We start from the raw sequence: 12,161 nt of genomic DNA, 5'->3' as shown, positions 1-12,161 counted from the left end.
GCCGGGACAGAAACCGAAATTTATACCGAAATTTTAAGATTTACTCTGAAATTACCGAAATTTCGTTTTCGGTTGAGGCCGAAACTGAAACTGAAATTTCAAACCTTGCTCACAAAGCATTCTATGCCACCAGTACAGCTCAATGATGTCCCACACCCAAGAGAAAGCTACGTTTTTGTGATAATTGGCCCTCTATGGGGAGCACCATTTACTTTTTATCTAAAACTTTTCTGGCATGTATATTTTGTTCTGAACCACTGTGTAACCAGATGCCCTTGCCTGCAGGTTGATTTGAACGATATTAATCGGATTGACATTGCGTTTGATGGGGTAGATGAAGTGGACATCCATAAAAACCTATTAAAGGTCACTGTCTTTATACTGAACTCTTTGAATTTTTCCTGCATCTATTTGTATTCTTATTGACAACTTCTAGATTTGGAAATCATGTTGTCCTAAATTTGGTGTTATTCCTTCTTTTTCTTGTACATTGATTCCTCGTTTTACCTTACCAGGGTGGGGGTGCTGCTCATACAATGCAAAAGGTAACTTGATATGTATCTGAAGAGAAGTTAACTAGTTGATTTTGGTCGTGTGTGTGTGTGTGTGTGCGAGATATATATATATATATATATATATATATATATATATATATATATATATATATATATATATATATATAGAGAGAGAGAGAGAGAGAGAGAGAGAGAGAGAGAGAGAGAGAGAGAGAGAGAGAGAGATTCCTTACACTAGCTATGTGTGTGTGTGTGTGTGTGAGAAGAGAAATTCATTACACTAGCTACTTTGTATGTGTGTGTGTGTGTGTGTGTGTGTGTGTGTGTTTTCAGTTAACTTCCTCTGATCTAGCTATTTTTATCTTACGGTTCTTCTATATCAAGTGTTGTGTTTTAGATGTGAAGCTCTTGCCAAGAGAACTCGTGTTTTTCTCTCTCAGAACTGCTCTAGATCACCAAATGTTATCCCTCTTCTGCTTACCTTTCTAACTTGCTCAAAGAACCTGTCAACTTTTGTTCTCACAAAATGAAATTGATTTTGGTATAAGCTGTGAATTTTCTTAGTGTTTTTGTGCAAGTCATCTTTTCCAAGCATCTGATGTTCGTTAGAAGATCTTTTTAGTTATCATATTGATAAAAAATTCTCTGCTTTGCATCAGGTAGTTGATTCTGTGGCAAACAAATGTGTAATTTTGGCGGACCAATCAAAAGTTGTTCTCCAACTTGGTACCACATCTCCTGTTCCGGTTAGTGACTAACTTTTCATTTTGTTAACATGTTACTACATGCATACATGCATGTAATTAGTTCATTTTGTTGACATGTTACTACAAGCATACATGTGTAAAATAGTTTTTTTCGTATTCACAAGATTATCTGTCTTTTAATGATAACATTTTGAATGTGGTATCCTAGCGCCATTCTTTCCTTTGTGATATATTCTTGTCCAAATCAACAAAATAGCCAAAATTATGCATCTTAGGCTCTTTCCGAGAAGTACTTCATATGGGGCATTTTGTGTATGAACACAAGTGGTTTTTTTTTTTTTTTTTCAAGAAGCTCTCTACCATAATATTTTCTATAGCTGCCATATCCCTCGTAATGTTTTTCCTTCAACCAAGCCTTCTTGAAGCGAGAATGCAACTTCTTTTTTTTTTTTGAAATGGTGAAAAGTATCATTAATAAAGGAATGGGCTGAGATGGACCAACCGAAATACAAAAGAAAAGAAAAAATGAAAAGCAAGAACAGATACATCAAGGAGGCAAGTAATCAAACCACTCAAGACCTGCCCGATGAACCCCACATCTGGCTAAGGAGTTTGCATCACTATTAGCAGATCTCCTCACATGATTGTATACAATGGAAGACCCAAAATTCAAATATGAAATTTCATCAAAGAAAGAGGAAAATCTCCAAGGAGGAACCGCTAAACCTCTCAGTCATCTAACCACATTTTGAGAATTTCCTTCCACAATAATACCATCAAGAATATCTCTATTGAGGTGTTTAATAATACCTTGATACACTGCTCTAACTCCGACTCGGTAGCATCACACACTCCAATTGGACCTGAATAGGCCCGTAACACGGCATCATCCGAATCACGACAAAGACCCCTTATGCCTGCCGGCCCCGGGGTCCCCAAGCTCGATCCATCAAAGTTAAGTTTGAGAAAACCCGAAGGCGGATTCTCCTACTTTTTCACTATTCGCAGTATAATCTCTGTAAGCCCAAGGGTTCTCATGGGTTCAATCATTCACCTTACCTTCTTGTTTTGATGCCAGCAAACACAAATTGATTAGCATTGTCAGACTAATGTGTTGCTTTGAGATGTTATGCTCTACACAGGAATTTGATATGTTATATCGCCATTACACAATTCAACACAACACATGGCTTGTGGATCCACACTCACATTGATCAAGAGCTTGTACCTACAATTAAGACATCCTCATTTGAAGATGTTCAAGTCATGAAGCTCATCATGAAGATCCTACAAGTTACCAACAAGTGTCAAGAAGAAGCTTGGAGTTGAACAAGTCATTGGTGACACCTCATGCACCTTCCAACATGCATTGAAGATTAGAGGAGGCACAAGAGTTAAATGAACACTCAAGAAGTTCACTCTCAAGATGAAGAAGTCCAAAGAAGTGCAAAGGAGCCAAGACATTCCAAGAAGACTCAAGGTTCTTATTTTTAGAATGTATTTGGAGTCATCTTGATTTTATGTAAAATACACTTTCAAAAGGTTTTCAAAATGGTTTTTATACTTAACATTTTACATCTTTGAAAACCATCAACACACCCAAAAATGTGTTTGAAAACCTTGGACTTAAGCTCAAAGACCATGGCTCAAAAGCCCCTTAATTTTAAAGTTAAAATGGAATTTCACTCAGGGCCGGTCGACCGGGCTGGGCCGGGCGACTGCGGGATGGAACCTGGAAATCTAGGCCATCTCGAATTTTATCGGGCCGGTCGACCGGGGTAAGCCGGATGACCACGGATACGTTTCTGTTTTAAACATAAACAATCTAGTATGGTGTGGGCGGTAGACCTCCATGGGTCAAGTCGACCGCGATAGTGTTTTTGAGCGAAAAGTTAATTCAAACAGTAAGCCCTCGCCGGGCGACCGCCCTTGGACCGGTCGACCGCCCTTGGACCGGTCGACCGCGCCGGTATGAATTTTGAATTTCAAAAGAAGAGCCCGATAAGGGCGGGTGACCGCCGTGCCTCAGTCGACCGCCGCGACTGGGAAATAGATCCGTTGGGGCTTTCGTAGGGTGACTTTTTCAACCCTGTAAATAACAGTTTTACCCCCAAACGGTCATATTTCCTTATGTGCTATATATATACTATCTAAACCTTTCTACATAACCTTTTTGCAAGATCAAATCCTATCTTCTTGAACCTAAACTTTTATATGAAAGGTTAAACCTCTTTGAACTTGTATTTTTACATTCTATCAAGAGGATCTCCATAGGCTTTACATTTGCATCTATTCCTTGGAGAGTTTGTGAGCTTTGAAAGTTGTAATCAGCCTATCAAGAGGCATTGAGAGTTCTTTTTATTTCTTTATTCTATATTTGAGGGTCTTCAATTTGGCCCGAAAAGGAAGGTAAATCATTTGTAAGAGGAAGGTGTCATCGGAAAGGCTTCGTGCGAAAGGGTGTGATCCCTTACAAGTTGAAGGAGTTGGTGTACGGCTTTAAGATTCGCCCGTTGAAGAATCTTATTGGTTAGTGAAGAATCCCAAGGAGGAAAACTTGGAAGAGTGGAGTAGGTCAAATTGTGACCGAACCACTATAAAACTTGTGCCTTGTGGATGCTTTCTTCTTCTCCTTCTCATTTGCACATTGTGGTGATTGGTAATCTCTAACCCAACTTGTATCTGTGTTTTAATCAAATAAGGGTTAGTGAATGCATGTTTAAAGTAACATCCAAACCCTAGGTCGTAATATATTTATTGATTGATCAAGGGTTAAACCTGTTAAGGTTTAATTGGTAAATTGATTTTAGTAATCCAATTAATTAAGCCCCAAAATTTTAAATTAGCCAATTTACCCCCCTCTTGGGTTGTCACCTTGTATTTCATTTGGTATCAAAGCATAGGCTCTTAAAGAGATTTTTAAATTCAAAATCTACAAGCGATTAAGATCCGTGACAATCCAATGGATTTTGAGCTAGGTCAATCCGTTATAATTCCTCTATTTTTTTATGGAACGAATTTTAGAGGTTGGAGAATAAAAATGCTTGCCTATCTCAAATCCATAGACTTTGACATCTTAGATGTCATTGAAAGGGAATTTTCTATTATAAGGAAATGCACTAAAAATGATGCAAAATTATTTTCAATAAACTCAAAAGCTATTATTATAATATGTTGTGAGCTATGTCCCAATGCTTTTGAGAAAATTTCATCATGTACCAATGCAAAAGATATTTGGATTAATCTTGAAAATTCTTATGAGAAAAATAGTAATCTCTCTTCAAATGATAAAAACATTGTTTTTGAACAAAAAGAGACTCTACAAAAATCTTTTGCAAAAGAAAATTCTTTCAAACATTCAATTTCCGATTTGGAAAACAAATTGAAAATTTGAAATCGGAAGTTAATGATTGTTTGAAAAGAAATGAAAATTTAAGTCATTTGAGCAAAATCTTGATAAACAAGAATGATGACTCAATTAAAAAGTACAATATCCTTGGAAAAGAAAAGGAAAGCCTTGATAACACAAACAATGATTTAAATGAAAAATATAAACTTGTTTGTGAGAATGAAGAAAAACTAAAAGCTAATTTATCTCAACAAACAAATTGCTTTGAAAGTCAATTAATTGAGATTAAATTTGTTAATAAAGAACTCTCTTTGAAGAACCAAAGAATACAAGAAAATGACAAATATGTTTGTCATCATATGTATTCTTGTGGTTGTAGTTGCTCTTTATTTACCCACAGTTATTCATGTTCATATTATGGTAGATTAGGGCATCACAAATCTAGGTGTAGGCTTAGATTTGTGAAATCAAGCAAGTTTGTGTGTATAAGAAAATATACACTCCCATACACAAACTTGATTGGAACCAAATGGATTTGGGTTCCAAAATCCCCCACTCAACTCATTATTTAAAATTATTGATATATGGGGTTGTGCTTCAATTGCTATATCATATGAATTCTATCTAGTTACTATTTCAATAGTGCATTCATTGTATCTAGATCACTTGTGCTTTAATGATATATCATTTCATAATTAAGCATAGATACATATCATCAGTCATGTTGTTAATAGAATATATCATTGCTTATTGAGCTTCATGATCACATCATATTTATCTCATAGTCTATGTAGAAAACAAGAAACTACTTTTCTAGACTATGCTTGTTCTTTATTGAAAATCTTTTAGAAAAATCCATCTAAGTGCAAAAAACACACATATGCACTAGAATCCACAATTAGAAGAGCTAACATGTCAAATATTGCTAGACATTGATCAAACATATATATTTTGATATCTAGCAAATTTCATCAAATACACATCCACAAAGAACTTCATTGAAAACGTATGTCCATTCATCCATTTGAGTTTAAATGATAGGAAAATAGAAATGAATTTTTAGGAGTCCTCACATTGTCTTGGGATCGAGTTTACACGTTCATTAGAATCCCATAAATGCGAGCAAATTAGGAGAAAATTGATTTGTCTACAAAATTCCTTGAAAAATATCAAGAAATTGAAAACAGGGGTGTGGCGGTCGACCGAGCCTCGGAAGGCGATCGCAGAAGGCAATTTGGACAAAAATAAAAAGGAAACAGGTTTGTTGCGGCGGACGACCATGTGAACCCGGACGATCGCTGACGGTCGTGAGTGAAAAATAAAAATGGATAGTAGCGTCACGGCGGGCGACCGCGATATCCCGGTCAACCGCGACGATCGAAAACTGCTTTTAAAGGGCTTCCGCCGTTTCATTTTTCACTTCCGCCGTTTGCTTTTCTCCTAGGGTTTTTGCTCCTCTTTGCCTCTAAATCAATTTTAAGTGCCAAAGCTTCAAGAGTAAAGGGCTCTAGTGAGTTATCTTCCATTTCCCCCTCTCATTCTCTCGTTTCCCCTTTTCCGTTTTGTATTTCTTTTTATTTTTCCACTCCATTCCTTCTCCTCTTTGTTTTCTCTCATCGTACCTCTCTAATCCACTGATACTTCATCTATTCTTCATCTATTCTTCATCATCCTTCTCAAAACCTCCTTGGTTCTCTCATTTTCTCTTAAAAATCCTAACTCTAAAATGTCGACTTCAAGGAAAACCATCGCAAGTAAGGGCAAGCGAGTCAGAACCGAACCCGAAGAAGTGTTTCCCACCGAGCGATTCTTCAATAAAAGAGCAATGGACTGCTATGAAGAATTTTCAAAGCGTGTTCTCATTTCTGGAAAAAGGGTGATGTTTAAAGACTTTAAAAAATTCTAACTTAGGCCGCTCTTCGCTCATCAAGGTTGAGAGTTCTTTCTTGAATATAATGCTATAATCTATCCCGAATTGATTAAATACTTCTATGCTAATCTTGAGATTTCTCAAAACGATGTTGTGATGAACACATATCTCAAAAAGGCGGTTGGGCTAAGTATAGCTGATTTCTGTAGAATCATTGAGGTGCCCAATGATGGTGAAAGAATTTTCTTCTGGAATAAGAATGAGATTGACAATCACTTCAACATGACAGATGTTTATAGAACCTTAGGAACTGTACCCCCTCAGGGTCAAAAGTTAAATGTAGTTGCCAGCTCCATGAAGGATATTGCTAGATTGATTCACAAAATAGTAGCCTACAATATCACACCAAGGGCTGGAAATTTTAATGCCGTGAAGCCCTTTGAAGCTTAGTAATCCACTGCATTATGCAGAAGATTAAACTGAATCTCGGATATATTATTTTTGGATACATGGATGAGGCGGTTAAGAGAGGACAGGGAGGACTACCCTTTGGGATGCTCATTACTAAGCTTGTAAGATATTGGAAAATTAATATATCAAATGAGCCCTACAAAAACCCTGATCCCATGCTCAACCAAACCACCATTACGCTTATAAAGATCCCTATACCTGGTTAAGAAGGTCCTAGTGCAGTTACACCAGATGAGATTAATGAAGCTGCAGATGAAGCCGAACGAGTGGCCCAGTTGCAACAGCAGAGGAGAGCACATGAGAGATCACAGCATCAGGCTCCTGCCGCTGGCTCATATGAGGATTTCGCCAGAGATATCACATCCTTGAGGTCTGGATTAGATACCGTCACGACTAGACTGGAGACTCTCACGACCAGGTTTGATACCCTATCCACTGCCTTTACGACTGCAGAGAGCCAGAGAGCCTTTGATCATGAGAGACTTGTTCAGCTTATGGCGAGGCAGCATAGGGAGATGATGCAGGCTTATCAGATGAGTCAGTCCACCAGAAGCTACACCTCCCGGTCTCCATCCCGTGAGCATCATCATTCTCCTCAGGATTGACAGATGACCAGTACCTTCTCGGCAGCAGTTGCAGTTGATTACATCTTTTAGCTGCTTGATCATCTTTTTGATTTCATCTTCTCGCCCAGTTTGGGCTTTTAGACATTGTAGTTTCATTCTCTCCATGGATGTTGCTTATACCCAATGTGGGCTTTTATTTTCGTCTGTACATGCCCATTATGGGCTTTATAATATGTGGATGAATATGCCTTATGTGGCATGATTATGGATGTATAGGATATCTGCCCAGTAAGGGGCTCTTTATGCTTTTATTTTGGTTCATGACTCAGAGATTGTATGACCCTATCTATTGTTGCGGTGATGAGTTCTTGTTCCTCACAACCATCATTTGTGTATCTCTGATTATGTTTTGACATGATGTGAAGAGGGTGTGTCTCTTCCATCATTTATTCATGTATATGGGATCTCTTCTTGTCTCATCTTCATATATACATAATCTTTTGGTTGCCATGGATATGTATTCCTTTGATTGTTTATTATTCTGGTATCCATGTGTTTATTAGACTGTAGTTGTTTCAACTTTATAATCCTATGTCTAATAATCATCAATTCTAATTCAAAGTGCACTTCCCATTTGAATGGAGCAAGAATTGAAATGGGTAAGGTGATTAAAAAATCATGGGCTTATGTGCTAGAGTCAATTACATTTAGATTAATCGCACATAATTAGGTGGAGCCTTTCACTTACAAATGTATAATCATCTAGGGTCAAATAACTTGAACTCAAAAGTTATGTTATAGTTCTGAGCATGTTCATGCTCAGGAAGAGACTTGTCTGCCCCATGACAAGAAATCCCCAACAAAATGCAACTTGTGAACTTAAATGATTAAGTCATAGATCTGAGCATATCTTTGCTCAGGTAGATACTTATCTGCCTTCAAAAGTTGTAAATAAAGCCCAAGTGTTCAAATCATTTACCTTTCATCATTGTACCTTGTAATGCCCTCCAACACAGGTTTCACCTAGGGCCTATGATAAATTCCTAGGAGGAGAGCTCAATAGTTATATATTCATGATTATATAGACCAATGTGATGTTCTCACATGGTTTATTACCCCTATTGTTGTGCTTAACTCGCAAATCATTTGATAAAAAAAAAATGACTTATCATGCATTTCAATTTTGTTTTCTCTCTGATAAGCATTATTCGAGCTTGAATAATATATCATATACAAGGCACATAGCTTAGACACGCTATTATTCATCTTGACACCCCACTTGCACTTTCACTTATTGATACCTACCTTTTTGCTGTTGCGAAAAGGGGGAGAAAATTGAGAATTGATTATGTAGTCCAATTGTATATGTACCTTATGTTTTACAGTTATCAATTATATTTGTGCATATAGTGAGGGGGGGCTATGCTCTATTGTGTATATCATATCATGCTTATTCATCTATTGGTTGATATCTCCTTCCTCCCTAATCAATTTGTTTGCCATCATAAAAAGGGAGAAGAATGTAAGCCTAAGGGTTCCCATGGGTTCAATCATTCACCTTACCTTCTTGTTTTGATGCTAGCAAACACAAATTGATTAGCATTGTCAGACTAATGTGTTGCTTTGAGATGTTATGCTCTACATAGGAATTTGATATGTTATATCGCCATTACACAACTCAACACAACACATGGCTTGTGGATCCACACTCACATTGATTAAGAGCTTGCACCTACAGTTGAGACATCCTCATTTGAAGATGTTCAAGTCATGAAGCTCATCATGAAGATCCTACAAGTTCCCAACAAGTGTCAAGAAGAAGCTTGGAGTTGAACAAGTCATTGGTGACACCTCATGCACCTTCCAACATGCATTGAAGATTGGAGGAGCCACAAGAGTCAAACGAACGCTCAAGAAGTTCACTCTCAAGATGAAGAAGTCCAAAGAAGTGCAAAGGAGCCAAGACATTCCAAGAATACTCAAGGTTATTATTTTTAGAGTGTATTTAGAGTCCTCTTGATTTTATGTAAAATGCACTTTCAAAAGGTTTTCAAAATGATTTTTATACTTAACATTTTACATCTTTGAAAACCATCAACATAACCAAAAATGTGTTTGAAAACCTTGGACTTAAGCGCAAAGACCATAGCTCAAAAGCCCCTGGATTTTAAAGTTAAAATGGAATTTCATTCAGGGCCGGTTAACCGGGCTAGGCCGGGAGACCGCGGGATGGAACCTGAAAATCCAGGCCACCTCGAATTTTATCGGGCCGGACGACCGGGGTAAACCGGACGACCGCGGATACGTTTCTGTTTTAGACAGAAACAATCCACTATGGTGTGGGCGGTCGACCTCCATGGGTTCGGTTGACCGCGATATTGTTTTTGAGCGAAAATTTAATTCAAACAGTAAGCCCTCGCCGGGCGACCACCCTTGGGCCGGTCGATCGCGCCGGTATGAATTTTGAATTTCAAAAGAAGAGCCCGATAAGGGCGGGCGACCGCCGTGCCTCGGGCGACTGGGAAATAGATCTATTGGGGCTTTCGTAGGTTGATTTTTCAACCCTGTAAATTATAGTTTTACCCCCAAACGGTCATATTTCCTTGTGGGCTATATATACACTATCTAAACCTTTCTACATAACCTTTTTGCAAGATCAAATCCTATCTTCTTGAACCTAAACTTTTATATGAAAGGTTAAACCTCTTTGAACTTGTATTTTTACATTCTATCAAGAGGATCTCCATAGGCTTTACATTTGCATCTATTCCTTGGAGAGTTTGTGAGCTTTGAAAGTTGTAATCAGCCTATCAAGAGGCATTGAGAGTTCTTTCTTTTTATTTCTTCATTCTATATTTGAGGGTCTTCAATTTGGCCCGAAAAGGAAGGTAAATCATTTGTAAGAGGAAGGTGTCATCGGAAAGGCTTCGTGCGAAAGGGTGTGATCCCTTACAAGTTGAAGGAGTTGGTGTACGGCTTTAAGATTCGCCCGTTGAAGAATCTTATTGGTTAGTGAAGAATCCCAAGGAGGAAAACTTGGAAGAGTGGAGTAGGTCAAGTTGTGACCGAACCACTATAAAACTTGTGCCTTGTTGATGCTTTCTTCTTCTCCTTCACATTTGCACATTGTGGTGATTGGTAATCTCTAACCCAACTTGTATCTATGTTTTAATCAAACAAGGGTTAGTGAATGCATGTTTAAAGTAACATCCAAACCGTAGCTCTTAATATCTTTATTGATTGATCAAGGGTTAAACCTGTTAAGGCTTACTTGGTAAATTGATTTTAGTAATCCAATTAATTAAGCCCCAAAATTTTAATTTAGCCAATTCAGCCCCCTCCTTGGCATTGAGAGTTCTTTCTTTTTATTTCTTCATTCTATATTTGAGGGTCTTCAATTTGGCCCGAAAAGGAAGGTAAATCATTTGTAAGAGGAAGGTGTCATCGGAAAGGCTTCGTGCGAAAGGGTGTGATCCCTTACAAGTTGAAGGAGTTGGTGTACGGCTTTAAGATTCGCCCGTTGAAGAATCTTATTGGTTAGTGAAGAATCCCAAGGAGGAAAACTTGGAAGAGTGGAGTAGGTCAAGTTGTGACCGAACCACTATAAAACTTGTGCCTTGTTGATGCTTTCTTCTTCTCCTTCACATTTGCACATTGTGGTGATTGGTAATCTCTAACCCAACTTGTATCTATGTTTTAATCAAACAAGGGTTAGTGAATGCATGTTTAAAGTAACATCCAAACCGTAGCTCTTAATATCTTTATTGATTGATCAAGGGTTAAACCTGTTAAGGCTTACTTGGTAAATTGATTTTAGTAATCCAATTAATTAAGCCCCAAAATTTTAATTTAGCCAATTCAGCCCCCTCCTTGGGTTGTCACCTTGTATTTCAATCTCCCTGCTAGCACACACCTCACACCATCCTTCTCACAAATCATAAGCCGATGTAAAGTGGAATGACGGTAAACTCTTCGCCCACGAAATAGCTAAAGCAATGACTTTAATATAAAGTCAATAAGGTGATTTAGACTCTAGAGTTTCTCTCCTTCCATATGACCCACCATGTGGCCAGATGACAAATTCTCCACAACATTTTGCCTTTTCTTTTCCGTGGCACCAATTCCCAGCTTAATATCAACTTGGGAATAGTAAACGCCGTGTTGCATGTTTCTTTGCTCCCCTATGCTTAATTTGTGTCGACGCGTCTCCGCAACCAAATCAAACTTGGATTCACGTAGGACACACCAAGATTCTTGTCGTAGCCTTGTCTCACACAAATCCTCTTTTTTTTTTTCAGGCGAATCCGACTTTTGTTGCTTCTTTTAAAATGCAAATCCTATATATTTTACCTTTAAGTTTGTTTTCTTCTTAACTTTTTTATTTGAAAGCACAAGCCATACTCTCTTAATAAAAATCCTAGTGCCTTGACCCCTTTCTCCTTCTTCGACTCTCTTAATAAAAACTCGCCTCAACCCTCCACCCTGAATTTTTTCACGAATATATATATATATATATATATATATATATATATATATATATATATATATATATATATATATATATAGAGAGAGAGAGAGAGAGAGAGAGAGAGAGAGAGAGAGAGAGAACGGTTCCTACACATATGTGTAGATAAGTTATCTACACACTAGCTTAAAATACAATGGGGGCCACATTATTTGGGT

General features: G+C 37.7%; 1 protein-coding gene across 1 annotated transcript in view; it reads left to right on the top strand.

The window, feature by feature from the left end:
• Positions 1-12,161, top strand: part of LOC143887461 (uncharacterized) — a 49,140-nt gene that overhangs the window by 15,469 nt on the left and 21,510 nt on the right. Inside the window, exons 4-6 of the mRNA XM_077391542.1 lie at positions 286-366; positions 516-545; positions 1,175-1,261. Coding sequence (XP_077247657.1) covers positions 286-366; positions 516-545; positions 1,175-1,261 — 198 coding nt within the window. The remainder of the gene's footprint in view (positions 1-285; positions 367-515; positions 546-1,174; positions 1,262-12,161) is intronic.

Source organism: Tasmannia lanceolata, unplaced genomic scaffold (genome assembly GCF_043159265.1).
Source record: "Tasmannia lanceolata isolate RefF3 unplaced genomic scaffold, GAP_Taslan_0.1 ptg000012l, whole genome shotgun sequence".
In the NCBI taxonomy this organism is placed as follows: Eukaryota; Viridiplantae; Streptophyta; class Magnoliopsida; order Canellales; family Winteraceae; genus Tasmannia; species Tasmannia lanceolata.
Note: the sequence above shows the minus strand (reverse complement) of the source record. Positions and strands in the feature narration are given on the sequence as shown.